The sequence below is a fragment of the Dama dama genome, chromosome 5 (assembly GCF_033118175.1).
Source record: "Dama dama isolate Ldn47 chromosome 5, ASM3311817v1, whole genome shotgun sequence".
Lineage (NCBI taxonomy): Eukaryota > Metazoa > Chordata > Mammalia > Artiodactyla > Cervidae > Dama > Dama dama.
The window spans coordinates 65,016,516-65,031,191 of record NC_083685.1 but is presented as its reverse complement, the minus strand read 5'-3'; the positions used below and the strand labels follow the sequence as shown (position 1 = coordinate 65,031,191).

Sequence of the window (14,676 nt, the reverse complement as noted above, 5' to 3'; positions counted from 1 at the left end):
ACAGAACTTTCCAAACTAAAGTAGCAAAAAGACATAGTGCTGAGGTAAGTAGATACCTTCAACTATTTGCTTTACTTTCAAGGGTTAATTGTTGTCTCTATCTTCAAATCTTTAAGTCAGACTAATTTAGTTACTAAAATCATTCACAAATAATAAGTAAATCATTCCAACAAAAATAACTCTTAAAACTCTAGGCTTTTGCTAATTGATGAAATTTGGAGAATTAGCTCAGTTTTCTCTCAACAGGACAAGTCTAGGAATATGAATAATGTGTATGCAACGGTCAAAACCCCACTAAAACAAAACTCAGATACCAAGAACAACTCACTATTAAGAGTTTTGATTTATTCATGGTTTCCACTGTTATTGATTCTACCATGTATTTCTTGGGTAGATTTCAATATTTATTGTTACACTGAATTTAAGCACAATTTCTTCTAAATTTGCTCCAGAGATGGAAAAATAAATGGTAATAGAGTCCTTATAAAGTTATCATTCAGTCATTTTCCCAGAGAGCTAACAGAGCCCCAACTCCTAACCTTTTTTCATGAGACATTTTTTCATCCTAAATTTTGTTCACTTAAAAAGGCTTTCTTATCTCTTCTTGCTATTCTCTGGAACTCTGCATTTGGTTGGGTATATATTTTCCTTTCTCTTCTGCCTTTTGCTTCTCTTCTTTTCTAAGCTATTCATAAGGCTTTCTCAGACAACCACTTTCATCTTCTTGCATTTCGTTTTCTTGGGGATACCCAACTGAATGCAGAGTTCCAGAGAATAGCAAGGAGAAATAAGAAAGCCTTCCTCAATGATCAATGCAAAGAAATAGAGGAAAACAACAGAACGGGAAAGATTAGAGATCTCTTCAAGAGAATTAGAGATACCAAGGGAACATTTCATGCAAAGATTGGCACAATAAAGGACAGAAAGGACAGAAACAGTATGGATCTAACAGAAGCAGAAGAGATTAAGAGGTGGCAAGAATACACAGAACTATCATATCCCGAACAATCATGATGGTGTGGACACTCACCTAGAACTGGACATCCTGAAGTGTGAAGTCAAGTGGGCCTTAGGAAACATTACTACGAACAAAGCTACTGTGGAGGTGATGGAATTCCAGCTGAGCTATTTCAAGTCCTAAGATGATGCTGTTAAAGTGCTGCGCTCAATATGTGCAAATTTGGAAAACTCAGCAGTGGCCACAGGACGGGAAAAGGTCGTTCCAATCCCAAAGAAGGGCAACAAAAAGAATGTTCAAACTACCACACAATTGCACTCATTTCACACGCTAGCAAGGTAATGCTCAAAATCCTTCAAGCCAGGCTTCAACAGTATGTGAATTGGAACTTCTGGACGTAAAAGCTGGATTTAGAAAAGGCAGAGGAACCGGAGGCCAAATTACCATCATCTACTGGATCATAGAGAAAGCAAGGGAATTTCAGAAAAACAGCTATTTCTGTTTCACTGACTATGTGAGAAGTCTTTGACAGCGTGGATCACAACAAATTGTGGAAAATTCTTAAACAGATGGGAATGAATACCAGACCACCTTACCTGTCTCCTGAGAAAACTGCATGCAGGACAGAAAGCAACAGTTAGAACCTTACATGGAAAAATGAACTGGTTTAAAAATTGGGCAGGAAGTACGACAAGGCTATATACTGTCACCCTGCTTATTTAACTTATATGCAGAGTACATTATGTTAAATGCCAGACTGGAATGAATCACAAGCTGGAATCAAGACTGCAAGGAAAAATATCAACAACCTCAGATATGCAGATGATACCACTCTAATGCCAAGTGAAGAGGAACTAAAGAGCCTCTTGATGAGGGTAAAAGAGGAGAGTGAAAAACCTGGCTTAAAACTCAAAATTTAAAAAAGCAGACACTTCACTTTGCCAACAAAGGTCCATATAGTCAAAGCTATGGTTTTTCCAGTAGTCATGTATGGATGTGAGAGCTGGACCATAAAGAAGGCTGAGCATTCAAGAACTGTTGCTTTCGAATTGAGCTGGAAAAGACTCTTGAAATCCCTTGGACTGCAAGATCAAACCAGGCAATCCTAAAGAAAATCAACCCTGAATATTCATTGGAAGGGCTGATGCTGAAACTGAAGCTCCAATACTTTGGCCACTTGATGTGAAGAGCCAACTCAGTGGAAAAGACCCTGATGCTGGGAAAGGTTGAGGGCAGAAAGAGAAGAGGGCAACAGAGGATGAGATGGTTGGATGGCATCACTGACTCAATGGACATGAGTTTGAGCAAACTCCAGGAGATAGTGGAGGACAGGGAAGTCTGGCATACTGCAGTTTATGGGGGTTGCGAAGAGCTGGACATGACTTAGCAACTGAACAACAATAAGAACATATCCGAAATTTTAAACATGAGAAAATCATGTTCATTCCAATTTATGTATACATGCCTCAAAACAAGAACACTTGACTACAACTTTCCAGTAAATGCTTAACGAATCTGAGTATGACAGAATGATTATCTTTTTAACATACTGATTAACTATGTAGCTTGTTTTAAAAAATGTTTTATAAAGTCAATTCAAAGAGACACAAATTACTGCCATTATCACAAAACATATTTTTTACTCCAATTTGAGGGACTACGATGGATCTATAAGCAAGTGAAATTGACTGGCACTTCATGTTCATGTACAACAGGTTACAATGCCAGCTGACTTTGATTATTGCGTATACTATTCTGTTTAAGGGGGAAAGGATAAAACCAAACGTCAGCTAAATAATTCCACTGAAAATCTTCAAATGTTTTAATTGTAAAAGTCTTTTTTTTAAATTCTACGTTGCCATTTAAATTTGGAAATTGGTGGCTGGCCGGAAACTGTTGCCACGTTGTCACACAGTGTGCTGTGTGTCCTCAAACGCTCAGAGTCTCAGGCAGCCGGTCAGCCTCTCACGTTCAAAGCTACGGCCTAGAGAACACCACCACAATGCTATGCAATCACCACTGAGATACTGATACATACGCTTCCTTTCTGATCTGTGTTTTTGTGAACATAAGAATGAAAACGGTAAAAAAAAGATGTCAGTAGAGAGCCACTCATTTTACAGCCTAGAGTAGAAGATACTATACTGGGTTACCCTAAATGCCTATTTCTAGGATCCATTTAGCAAGGAATATATTTTAAAATATAAGTTGTTTCTCACTAAAATATAGGCCATTAGTATAATAAAATATAGAATACTGCAAGAGGGCTAAGGAGTACAAAGGCATGGAGATATTTTTTTCAATTTGTGAAATTATAATACAGTATTAAAAGATGCTTGGAAGAAAGATCCTTGGAAGAAAAGCTACGACCAAATCTAGACACCATATTAAAAAGCAGAGCCATTACTTTACCGATGAGGTCCATATAGTCAAAGCTACGGTTTTTCTAGCAGTCGTGTATGGATGTGAGAGCTGGACTATACAGAAGGCTAAGCACTGAAGAACTGATGCTTTTGAACTGGAGAAGCATTGGAGAAGACTCTTGAGAGTCCCTTGAACTGCAAGGAGATCAAACCAGTCAATCCTAAAGGAAATCAACCCTGAATATTCATTGAAAGGACTAATGCTGAAGCTCAAGCTCCAATACTTTGGACACCCGATGCAAAGAACTGACTCATTGGAAAAGACCCTGATGCTCGGAAAGATTGAAGGCAGGAGGAGAAGGGGACGACAGAGGATGAGATGGTTGGATGGTATCACCGACTCGATAGACCTGAGTTTGAGCAAGCTCCAGGAGTCGGTGATGAACAGGGAGGCCTGGCATGCTGCAGTCCATGGGGTCACAGAGTCGGACACAACTGAGCAACTGAACTGGACTGAATGCAGTATTAAAATTAAAATACTTCATTGAACACCCAACTATTGCTACTTTAACTAGAGCTCTGTCAAGAAAACAATCCATTTTTACATCCACATGATTTCACTTTCTTTCACTTGTGTAAAAATGAAAAAATACCTAAAAAGGTTATTATAGGCAAGAGTATTTAAAAAGGAAGTATTTTTCTTTATATTAAAAAAGAAAAAAAAAACCATATACATGGGATGTATGCAGAAAAGAGCTAACATACTTGATCTAACTATTTACCCTTGAAAAGACCAGTTTACAAAAGATTAAGTCTCAGTTGGCATCTGAGAACTTATAATTTTGGAGTGATTCTCGCCATTCCCGGAATTGTAAGACTTGCTCACTATGCCTAAACTGTTTATACAAACAATGTGGTTTATGCTTTCCTTCTGGGAGTCTGGAATCTGGGCACATGCAAGGCAGAGGGTGCCTATGTGAACAATCTCCAATAAGAATCCTAGGCACTAATTTATCCTCCTTGGTTAGCAAGATTTCGCATTTGTGGTCGCAGCTCTGCTAGGAGAATGAAGCATGTCCTGTGTGACTGGACTGGGAAAGGGCCCTTCCAAGGTGATGCTTCGTCTCCCTCGATCTTTAGCTCAGGCATCCTTTGCCTTTGCCAACCGTGCTCAGTGTACTTTTGCTGTAATCATCGTCTCAACTATGACTATATACTGAGTCCTGTTAGTCCTCTTTGAAAATTACTTTATTGGAGGGTGCTCTTGGGAGACTGCCGACACAGAATATAGAGTAAGAAAAATAAAAGTTTCATTTTCTAATTGCTTTGAAATAAGAAATATGTATTTATACAAATCAATATTGACATAAGTTTTGTGGTTACCACTAAAATAATTTAAATCTGCATTCTTGATATAATTTTTGAGCTTTTATTTCAGTATTTTAAAACCAATTTTCAAGTAGCAATCAGTGAAATTATGCACATTGATCTGTTTATATAAAGACAACTATTAAAACAATTCCTAAATTGAAGAGAAAAAGGATTATGTTTATAATCAGTGTTTTATCATGAAATTAAAACTCTATTATCAACTCTAATAAAGGTAGCATTTGGTGACCTTCTCCCATCTTCTACCCGGTTCATCTTTAAAATCAATGGGTTCCTTACCTTGAAATGCTCCTGCTTCAATAACCCCCTCTTTGGTACTGTCAAAGCCATGAGATGTGATTTGCGTTTCTGAGAGACCAAGTCCAGCTGGTAATGAACGCTTCAAATCCTTGGCAACATTGGAATAAAAAAGAAAATCTTGTAAAACATCTCACATCACATAGCAGTTCAGCATAATTATGTCCTTTTAGTCACACGGTGAACTTGTTTCTCTCTACTGTGTAGTATTCCCTTATGCTGTCATGGCAGTCCAAGATGATGTACATCTGCAGCAAACTAAGCAAGGTTTGCTATTAAGAGATACAGTGTAACCAAATATAAAACAGTTTCATTAGTTTAGACTGAAGCATCAGACAGATATTAAAATTCAATTAAAATTCAATTTCAAATTTCCAGTCTTCTGATACATAAGGAAAATCATTTTAAGGACAGAATTAAGATGACTAAAAAGTCATGTCTAATATTAAAAAGCTCACTGATGTCTAATACCATCTTGATGAGCCTTGGGTGATGTTTAACATAAACAAATCATTCACTTGCAATATTAAGTTTCCCTTTGATTTGCAGGTTAGCTAGGTAAACAGGGCTTCAATCAGTATGAGGGAAAGAAAATCTCTTGTGATTTAGATTTATTTTAAACTACTGATATTTGCCAATCTAACTGCAATTTAGCTTGTAACTGTAATAAATACAATATCTGACATTCAATCTTACTTCAATCTTAATTCAAGTAAAAGAAAAGAGAGAAAGCATGAAACACAGATTTCCAACTAAAAGTTCTTTCTTGCCTCTGGCTTGGATATGAGGAATTACCCAATTTTCATAATCAGTCTATGACTGGACCCGCTTGGCTCTTCATAACAGTAAGTTAGTGACACGCTAGAAGATGTCTTTGAAATTCTATTCCACTACATACAATGTACAGCTATAATCTGAACCTCCAGCAACCTTCACAGAGGAACTTCTTTTCTGATCATCCAGTTTTATTTTTGTCATAGTGATTATCACTAACATATTCAATAAATATTTGTTGGACAAATAAATGAATTTGTTAAATAAACTAAGGGACTTATGAAAACATCATACAGATTAAGAAGTTGCGGGCTTCTCTGGAGGCTCAACGTAAGGAATCCACCTGCCAACACAGAAGACACAGGTCTGATCGCTGATTTGGGAAGATCCCACATGCTGCAGAGCAACTAAGCCCATGTGTCACAGCTCCTGGGCCTGTGCGCTGAGCATGGGAGCCACAGCCACAGAGGCCTGTGCGCTGAGCCTGGGAGCCACAGCCGCCGAGGCCTGTGCCCTGAGCCTGGGAGCCACAGCCGCCGAGGGCTGTGCGCTGAGCCTGGGAGCCACAGCCGCCGAGGGCTGTATGCTGAGCCTGTGCTGCACAACAGGAGAAGCCACACAATGAGAAGTCCACAACAGGAGAAGCCACACAATGAGAAGTCCACACACACGACTAGACAAAAGCCTGAGTGGCAGCGAAGACCCAGAACATCCCAAATAAACAGAGTTGCTACACCAATAAGCTCACTTTAAAATGTATTGAGCATCTGCTTACTCTTACTGTGTTAGACCTGCTGCGCAAAGAAAAAGATACCATAAGGGAGAGGCAAGATATGCAAACATTAATATAAAAGTTGAACTTGGTGCCAAAGTAAAGACAGTGTCAGAGGAATTCGGAATAGGGGCCAAGTCCAGGAGAACCAAATAAGAGAAGAGGAAGTACTTCTTGAACTCTGAAAGACAGAAGATTTATTTATTCACTGAATCAACATCTAATGAGCACCATGTTCACGACAGCCACTGCTCTAGACACTACACATGGAGCACTGCAGGAAACAGACAACCCTCTGTCCATCAGACTCATCTCAGGTGTGACGGAAGGAGGAGACTGATAGTAAATAAATGTATCTCAGGTACAGTATCTCAGTACTGTGAAAATACAGGTGACCCTTGAAAAACACAGGTTTGAACTGCATCCCCTTATATCATATTTTTTCCAATAAATATGCTTGTATTGCAGTACTACAAGATCCAAGGTGGCTGACTTCTCAGAGGCTGAACTGTGGATACAGAGAATCAAAGGAAAAGTTATACAAAAATTTGACTGTAGGTAGGGTGGACACCCAACCCATTGTTCAAGCATAAACTGTAATAAGCAGTAAGTTTAATTTTTTAAGGCAGGGTAAGAGGGATACAGAGTGACAAGCAAAGGGTGCTATTTTAGATGGGATATTCAGGGCAGGTCTATCTGAAGAGGTAAAATGTGTGCAGAATTCTGAACAAAATGAGGGATTGAGCCATGTGGTTCATGCAGGGAAAGAGCAGTGATTTAAAAGGTCATAATGATGCTCTATTTCTTGACTGACTGATAAGACACACAGTATCCACTGTACTGTGAATTCACTTCACTGTTACAAAGTTTACCCTTTTAAAGTATGTAATTCTGTGGTTTTGTGTATTTACAGGCTGTGCAGACACCATCATCATCTAATCATCTTCATCACCCCAAAAAGAAACTGTACCCATTAGAGGTCACTTTCCGTTTCTAGCTTTCCCCAGCCCCTCACCAACACTCACCCACTTTCTGTGGATTGCTTACTCTGGTTGCTACTGTCGCTCAGTCATGTCCGACTCTTTGAGACCCCATGGACTGCAGCACACCAGGTTTCCCTGTCCATCACCAACTCCCGGAGCTTATTCACACTCACGAGCATCAGGGTCTTTTCCAATGAGTCAGCTCTTCGCATCAGGTGGCCAAAGTATCGGAGCTGCAACATCAGTTCTTCCAATGAATATTCAGGGTAGATTTCTTTAGGAACAAATAGTTTGCTATTCTTTCTGTCCAAGGGACTCTCAAGAGTCTTCTCCAGCACCACAATTTGAAAGCATCAATTCTTCAATGCTCAGCCTTCTTTACAGTCCAACGGTCACATCCACACATCACTACTGGAAAAACCATAGCTTTGACCATACAGACCTTTGTGGGCAACATGATGTCTCTGCTTTTTAATAGGTTGTCTAGGTTTGTCATATTTTTTTCTTCCAAGGAGCAAGCATCTTTTAATTTCATGGCTTCAGTCACCATCTGCAGTGATTTTGGAGCCCAAGAAAATAAAGTCTGTCAATATTTCCACTGTTTCCCCAACTATTTGCCATGAAGTGATGGGACTGGATACCATGATCTTTGTTTTTTGAATGCTGAGTTTCAAGCCAGCTTTGGACATTATTCTATGTTCCTGGCTAGGTCAGATAGTAACTCTATGTTTAACTTTTCAAGGAACTGTCAGAACTGTCTTCTGAAAGGGTTGTACCATTTCACATTCCCAAAAACAATGTATGAAGGTTCTGATTTCTGCACATTTTCATCAATACTTGTTATCATCTGTCTTTTTGATTACAGTCAACAAGGCAGGTGTGAAGTAGTATCTTACTGAAGTGATGATTTACATTTCCCTGATGACTAATGATGTTGAGCATCTTTACATGTGCTTATTTGCATCTGAATATCTCCCCTGGAGAAATGTCTAGTCAAATCTCTTGCCCTGTTTTTAATTGGGGCATCTATCATTTCATTGATACAAATAAAAATCACTTATCAGTCATATGACTTATATTTTTTCCCCACTTTCTTGGCTGTTCACCTTCTTCATGGTGGTCTTTGAAGCACAAAAGTTTTAAATTTTGATAAAGTCTGATTTACCTTTTCATTCTTTTATTGCTTATGATTTTGGCATCATATTTAAAAAACTAAAGAGCCTAATCCAGTGTTATAAAGATTCACCACTAAATTTTTCTTCTAAGAGTTTTACAGTTTTAGCTCTTACATTTCAGTCATAGATCCATTTTCAGTTAATTTCTAACTATGGTGAGGGCTATGGTGGGAGGTCTGCATTCAACTTCATTTTTTGCATGAGGATATCCAGTTGTCCCAGAACCATTTGTGGAAGACTATTCTTTTCACAGGTTTCCCAGGTGCCGCTAGTGGTAAGGAAGGAACCCACCTGCTAATTCAGGAGATGTAAGAGATGCAGGTTCAACCCCTGGGTCAGGAAGATCCCCTGGAGGAGGGCATGGCAACCAACTCTACTGCTCTTGCCTGGAGAATCTCATGGACAGAGGAGCCTGAAGAACTACAGTCCATAGGGTCACAAAGAGTCAGACACAACTGAAGCGACTTAGCATACATGCATTCTTTCCACATTGAAAACGGTCTTGGCACCCTTGCTGAAACTCAACTGACCATAAATGTAGGGCCTATTTCTCTACTCTCAATTCTGTTCCACTGATCTGGATGTCATCCATAAGTCAGCACCATACTGTTCTGATTACTGTGGTAGTAAGTTTTGAAATCAGAAGTAATGAGTCCTACAACTCTGTTCTTTTTCAATTCTCTGGGCATTCTGCATCCTTTGTGTTTACATCTGATCAGTTTGTCAATTTCTACAAAAAAAAAAAAAAAAGCCAGTTGCGATTCTGACAAAGATTGTGCTGAATCTGATCAATTTGGGGAGATTCCCATCTGATACATGAACGTGAGATCTCCTTCCATTTATTTAGACCTTTTTTAACTACCTTCCACGATGTTCTATAGTTTTCAGGAAGATCCCACAGGCCACAGGGCATCTTGGCCCACTTGCCCGAGAGCCCACGCTTCTCCAGAGCTCAAGAAGAGGCTACCACCATGACAAGCCCCATGTGCTGCAACTGGAGAGAGGTGCCCCACCCGTCGCAGCCAGAGAAAGCCTATGCCCAAGAACCAAGACCCAGCAGCAGTCACAAAGATAAAAAACAAAATTAAAAAAAAGATAAGATAATATGGGCAAGATACCCAGTACCTGTTTTTGGGCACTCAGTTGAAGTTAGCCATCACACTCCTCTATTAAAATCATCTTTACAACACTACTAATAATCACAATAGCAAACATTTCTCGAGAACTTACCATGTGCCAGGGATTGTTCTAAGCACTTTACATATAGTCAGTTCTCACTCTGCATGACAGGGCAAGATCAAGATTGTAAAAATAAACAAGCAGGTCGAAACCATGCAAAGTGGTTAACGGGAAAAACTGATCATTCCATGAACTTCAAAAACTCATCTCAAAACTTTAAAAATTCTTTCCTTGCTTATGCTTCTAAGTGAGCTTTCAGTAAGTTCCTCTGGTTCACGTCTAGAGCTCCTCAAACAGTGCAGCAGTGCTAAGAGACCTACGGGTCAGCTGTTTCCTCTACAACTCGGTTAGGTCTGATGTGAATTTCACTCCTTCCACTGTTACCCTTTTCTACTTCTTTGCTGCACTTCTATCTTCGTTCACCCATCCCCTTTTGCTTATCCACTTCTGTAGAATATCACATGGGTTTATGAGCAAAATACAAGGTGATAACACAGCCACATGATCTGCTATCCGTGTACGAAATGAATAGCAAATACAGTGACCATCACCAAAAGACTTTGAAAGTGACATGATTACACAATAATCATGATATGCGTTGGTATTCACAGAGCCATTTATATGCTAAGTTTGTACTTTATAAAGTTATACTTAATACAATGTGGTGACAGCAATCTGAGCTGTGGTGTTGGGGACAGGCAACCACAGCAACCAAAATTAATGCATTTGGAACTATAAAAGGAGGAACTGCCTGAAATAACCTCATTTAGTAGTATTATCACTACTATTTTGCAAATGGGAAAAAGGCCACACAGAAATAGGACTAAGCATCAAAAAACAACATTAATTAATGTATCATAAATGTAAATAGCTACAAGCAGTTTATTAGAAACCCGGAATTTATTTTACCTAGTATGTTTTCTTTAAACAATTTAGTTAAGAAATATCTATTAAAAATCATTATTTCAGAATCTGCTCAAGTTTAAACATACTAATGCAAATACATTCTCCACTTGTAATTTCCTACTGATACAAAATAGACAACAACTGTCATTCTATTTCACTTATATTCTAGTGTCACTTAAAATCTCTTGTCACAGGACATCTTTTTCATCTGTGTAGTGTTTTGGGGCAGAGAAGGCAATGGCAACCCACTCCAGTACTCTTGCCTGGAAAATCCCATGGACAGAGGAGCCTGGTGGGCTGCAGTCCATGGGGTCGCTAAGAGTCGGAAACGACTGAGCGACTTCACTTTCACTTTTCACTTTCATGCACTGGAGAAGGAAATGGCAACCCACTCCAGTGTTCTTGGCTTGAGAATCCTAGGGACAGGGGAGCCTGGCGGGCTGCCGTCTATGGGGTCGCACAGAGTCAGACACGACTGAAGCGACTTAGCAGCAGCAGCAGTGTTTTGGGGGGGCACTTCGAATTAAAAACACTCTTTACCCTCACTTTTACTTACTTCCTATTTTAAAAGCAAATCTCTGAGTCTGTTCATTTTGCTGAATAAATCATCTTTACCTTCCCAGTTTATTTTTTAATATACTAATGTACTAAATTAATGGTTTCTAGTTTTAAATATTAGTGATCCTTTTATTTGTATTTACATTAAAACCACATAGTAAAAACCAGATAATCATCACTTACAAAATAAATAATGTCAAAGCACCAAGATACTTCTTAAACTTTGTGAGTCTGGTTATTGAGGTCAATTATTTATAGAGTGGTTTCCCTAGATATTGCTTTGCTCCAAGTCTTGACAGCTTTTCAACTCTCAGTAAGTAAAAAAGTACTGAAGACATCTCTCAAAATATGACAGATAAAAAACCGTAAACAACATACAAAGGGGAAAAGAGGTTCAAGAGAGTTGTGTTTACTGTATTCTTAGAACTTAACTGAAAGAACTCTACTCATTTGAATCATCTGTCCTGTCACAAAATAGTGTGTAAATTTCCAAAAAAGAGATACAGTAGTAGTAGTTGGGAAGAGAGAGACAGTAACAAGTTCAACACTAAATTTGATGTATACCTCTCACCACCTAACTTTTCAAGAAGTGAAGGGATGCTTCCATTTTGTCATGTGTGATTTCTGGAAGAAACAACTTCTAGCTGTCTGAGGATAGTACATTTCATGCAAACCTCTCCCAATGGTGTCCCAAGGGTCCTTTACTCAACAAACAGAAAATTCTTCCAGAAAGCAAGCCGCCTGTCCTTTATGTAAAACAGCTGTAAAATCTGAAAAGCACCAAGGCTCCTTTGCTTAAATTGTTACTAACAGACGGAACCTAACCAGAAGTGGTACAAATAGGTCCACTCAGATTATGAACAGAATTATCATTTTGATAGCTGTCTGACTGTTAAGTTGCTCCAACACAAAATGATCTGCTCTATGAGGGAGGAATGCATGACTTGTGAGAAAACACTCAGTACTTTACAAGCTTGTTGAAGGCTCTCTGTAAAACACACATTCTCTAAGTAATATAATTTAGCCCCATAGTTCACAAGAACTTTAAAATGTGTTTTTACATAACCCTTAAATTTTTTAAATGTCTCAGTGGTAAGGTTGTGTCTACCTTAGTAACTTTTAAAATAGCTGCTACTGCATTTTCTTCTACTTTCCAGAATGTATTTGGGAGACAATGAGCCTATTTGCAACCAACAATGTAAAATCCCTACTTTGCATTTTTATATTGCTCACATTCAACTCAAGGTTTAAGACTTTGCAAAGTTGTGCTTAACAACTGTACAATAAAACAGTATAAACCCGAAGTTAACTTTCTATTCAAGCTACTAGGATAATACTATAATACTGGAGTATTTAATAGTTTTTAAAAATAAATCTTCAAACAATTAAAATATAATGCTTTTGTCAAAAAAAGTTTCACATATAGTTTCTTTTCAAAGGACATAATTTAATACTTGTAGTTACAGCTTCCATAAAGTTGTGACGGGGTGGCTCATTTGCATATTTTAACAGAGGAAAGAATAAATATGAGGTACTCGTGCCTGGAAAATCCCATGGACGGAAGAGCCTGGCAGGCTGCAGTCCATGGGGTCGCGACGAGTTAGACATGACTGAGCGACTTCACATTCACTTTTCACTTTTATGCATTGGAGAAGGAAATGGTAACCCACTCCAGTGTTCTTGCCTGGAGAATCCCAGGGATGGGGTCGCACAGAGTCGGACACGACTGAAGTGACTTAGCAGTAGCAGTAAAAATGTAACCTTATAATTTAGCATAGTAATCTACTTTTGAACTAAAGTTAGTACAAAATTAACAATTAAAAAACCAAATGTTCAGCAACTTTGCTTTAAAATACACATCCTTAATAAGATGCACAACACTACAATGAAGCAGAACTAGAGATTTATTAATGAGAATTCCCTTTTTACTTAGAGAGAGGAGGAAAAAGCTTAAAAGGGAGGAATTTGCTAGGCATGCATTATAACCACCAACAATCAGTACGGGTTCTCCAAGTAGTCTATAAACTACAGACTCCCGTCCCCCTAGTTTCCTCACGCTGCATTTTCCCAGTTTTCCTATCTCCTTCTTTAAAGATGGCTTGGGGTCCTTTACTGTTTATCTACCGAGAGCAAAGTCCAAAGTCTCACTTCCCTTCTTCCCGAGTTCCTAACTGAACCATCTCCTTGTCTCTACTCTCCTCAGCCTTGAAACTGATTCCCTGAACAGTAGGCAGAAACAACTTTCTAAAATGCAAATACCATGAGGCCCTTCAAGTTTTTACATCATTTTAGGTAAAGTCAGAACCTCCAAATGGTTCTGAGGTTTTACGGAACCTTATCCCTCCTTACCTCCTCAGGCGCATTTCTCACACCTCTGCCCCCATATTCCCCACTCCAACAACGGTGAACTTTCAATTCTGTGGTCTCCTACTGTTTTCAGGTCTTCACAGTTGCCTCTGATGGGACTACTCTTTATCCTTCTTCGTCTGGTTAGCTCATCCTCTGGATCTGGCTTGGAGAGCAATTCCCTAACTGGTCATACCCTTCCTCTTACACCATGCTATACCAGGCTAAGAACATCGCCTCTCACATGGCATCAACATTATTTGTCTGTATTCTCTCCTTCTCAAGACAGCAAGCTCCCTAAGACCATCTGTCTTACTCCTTTTTGGCATTAATAGCATTTAGCACATATATAATACTAATACTTCATTTAATTTTCTCAATTTACACACCTTATCCCATTCTTCAAAATGGATAAAACCTTCCATAGCATTTATATAATTTCAAAAGAAACATCGAAAATTTTGTGTTACATATTCTATGAACTCTGGTAATTTAAAATCCCCTTTGGTTGTTTTAACAGTTAGCTACTTATAAGGAGTATCTGCCAGAAGCAAAGCTGTTGTTCAACAGACTCCCACATTCCCAATTCGGCTGTAAACGCAACATCCTTAACCTCCTCATGGTGTCCTCTCTTGACAATTACCCTGGGTCAAAGCGCATTATTCTCCAACATTCTGTTTATCAAGTGGGCAGAGGGAGGGTCAGCATTTTCTCAGCTCTCCACTGTAAACTACCAGTTCTCAAACTTTAGCCTGGGTAAGAGTCATCTGAGAACACTACTAAAAATGCACTCTTCTTAGCTGCCTGCTGTAACTCCTGCTGAGCTGGAGTGTAGGGCCCAGGAGGAGCTCTGCCGTGGGAACAGCCTTCTGCCCGTGTAGCTTACTTCCGCCCCTCAGCGCCCTGCGGATGGCCCAAACTACTGCACTCCATCACTTAACCTTCTTTTCAGCCAGTCCGGGGTGCCAACACACCC

At 39.2% G+C, this 14,676-nt stretch overlaps 1 protein-coding gene across 10 annotated transcripts in view; it reads right to left on the bottom strand.

Annotated features, from left to right (window-relative positions):
- Nucleotides 1–14,676, bottom strand: part of ARFIP1 (ADP ribosylation factor interacting protein 1) — a 128,376-nt gene that overhangs the window by 55,059 nt on the left and 58,641 nt on the right. For all 10 annotated transcript variants that reach the window (XM_061142520.1, XM_061142516.1, XM_061142515.1 and 7 more), the window contains one exon: nt 4,990–5,098. In XM_061142520.1, the coding sequence (XP_060998503.1) occupies nt 4,990–5,098 (109 nt within the window). The remainder of the gene's footprint in view (nt 1–4,989; nt 5,099–14,676) is intronic.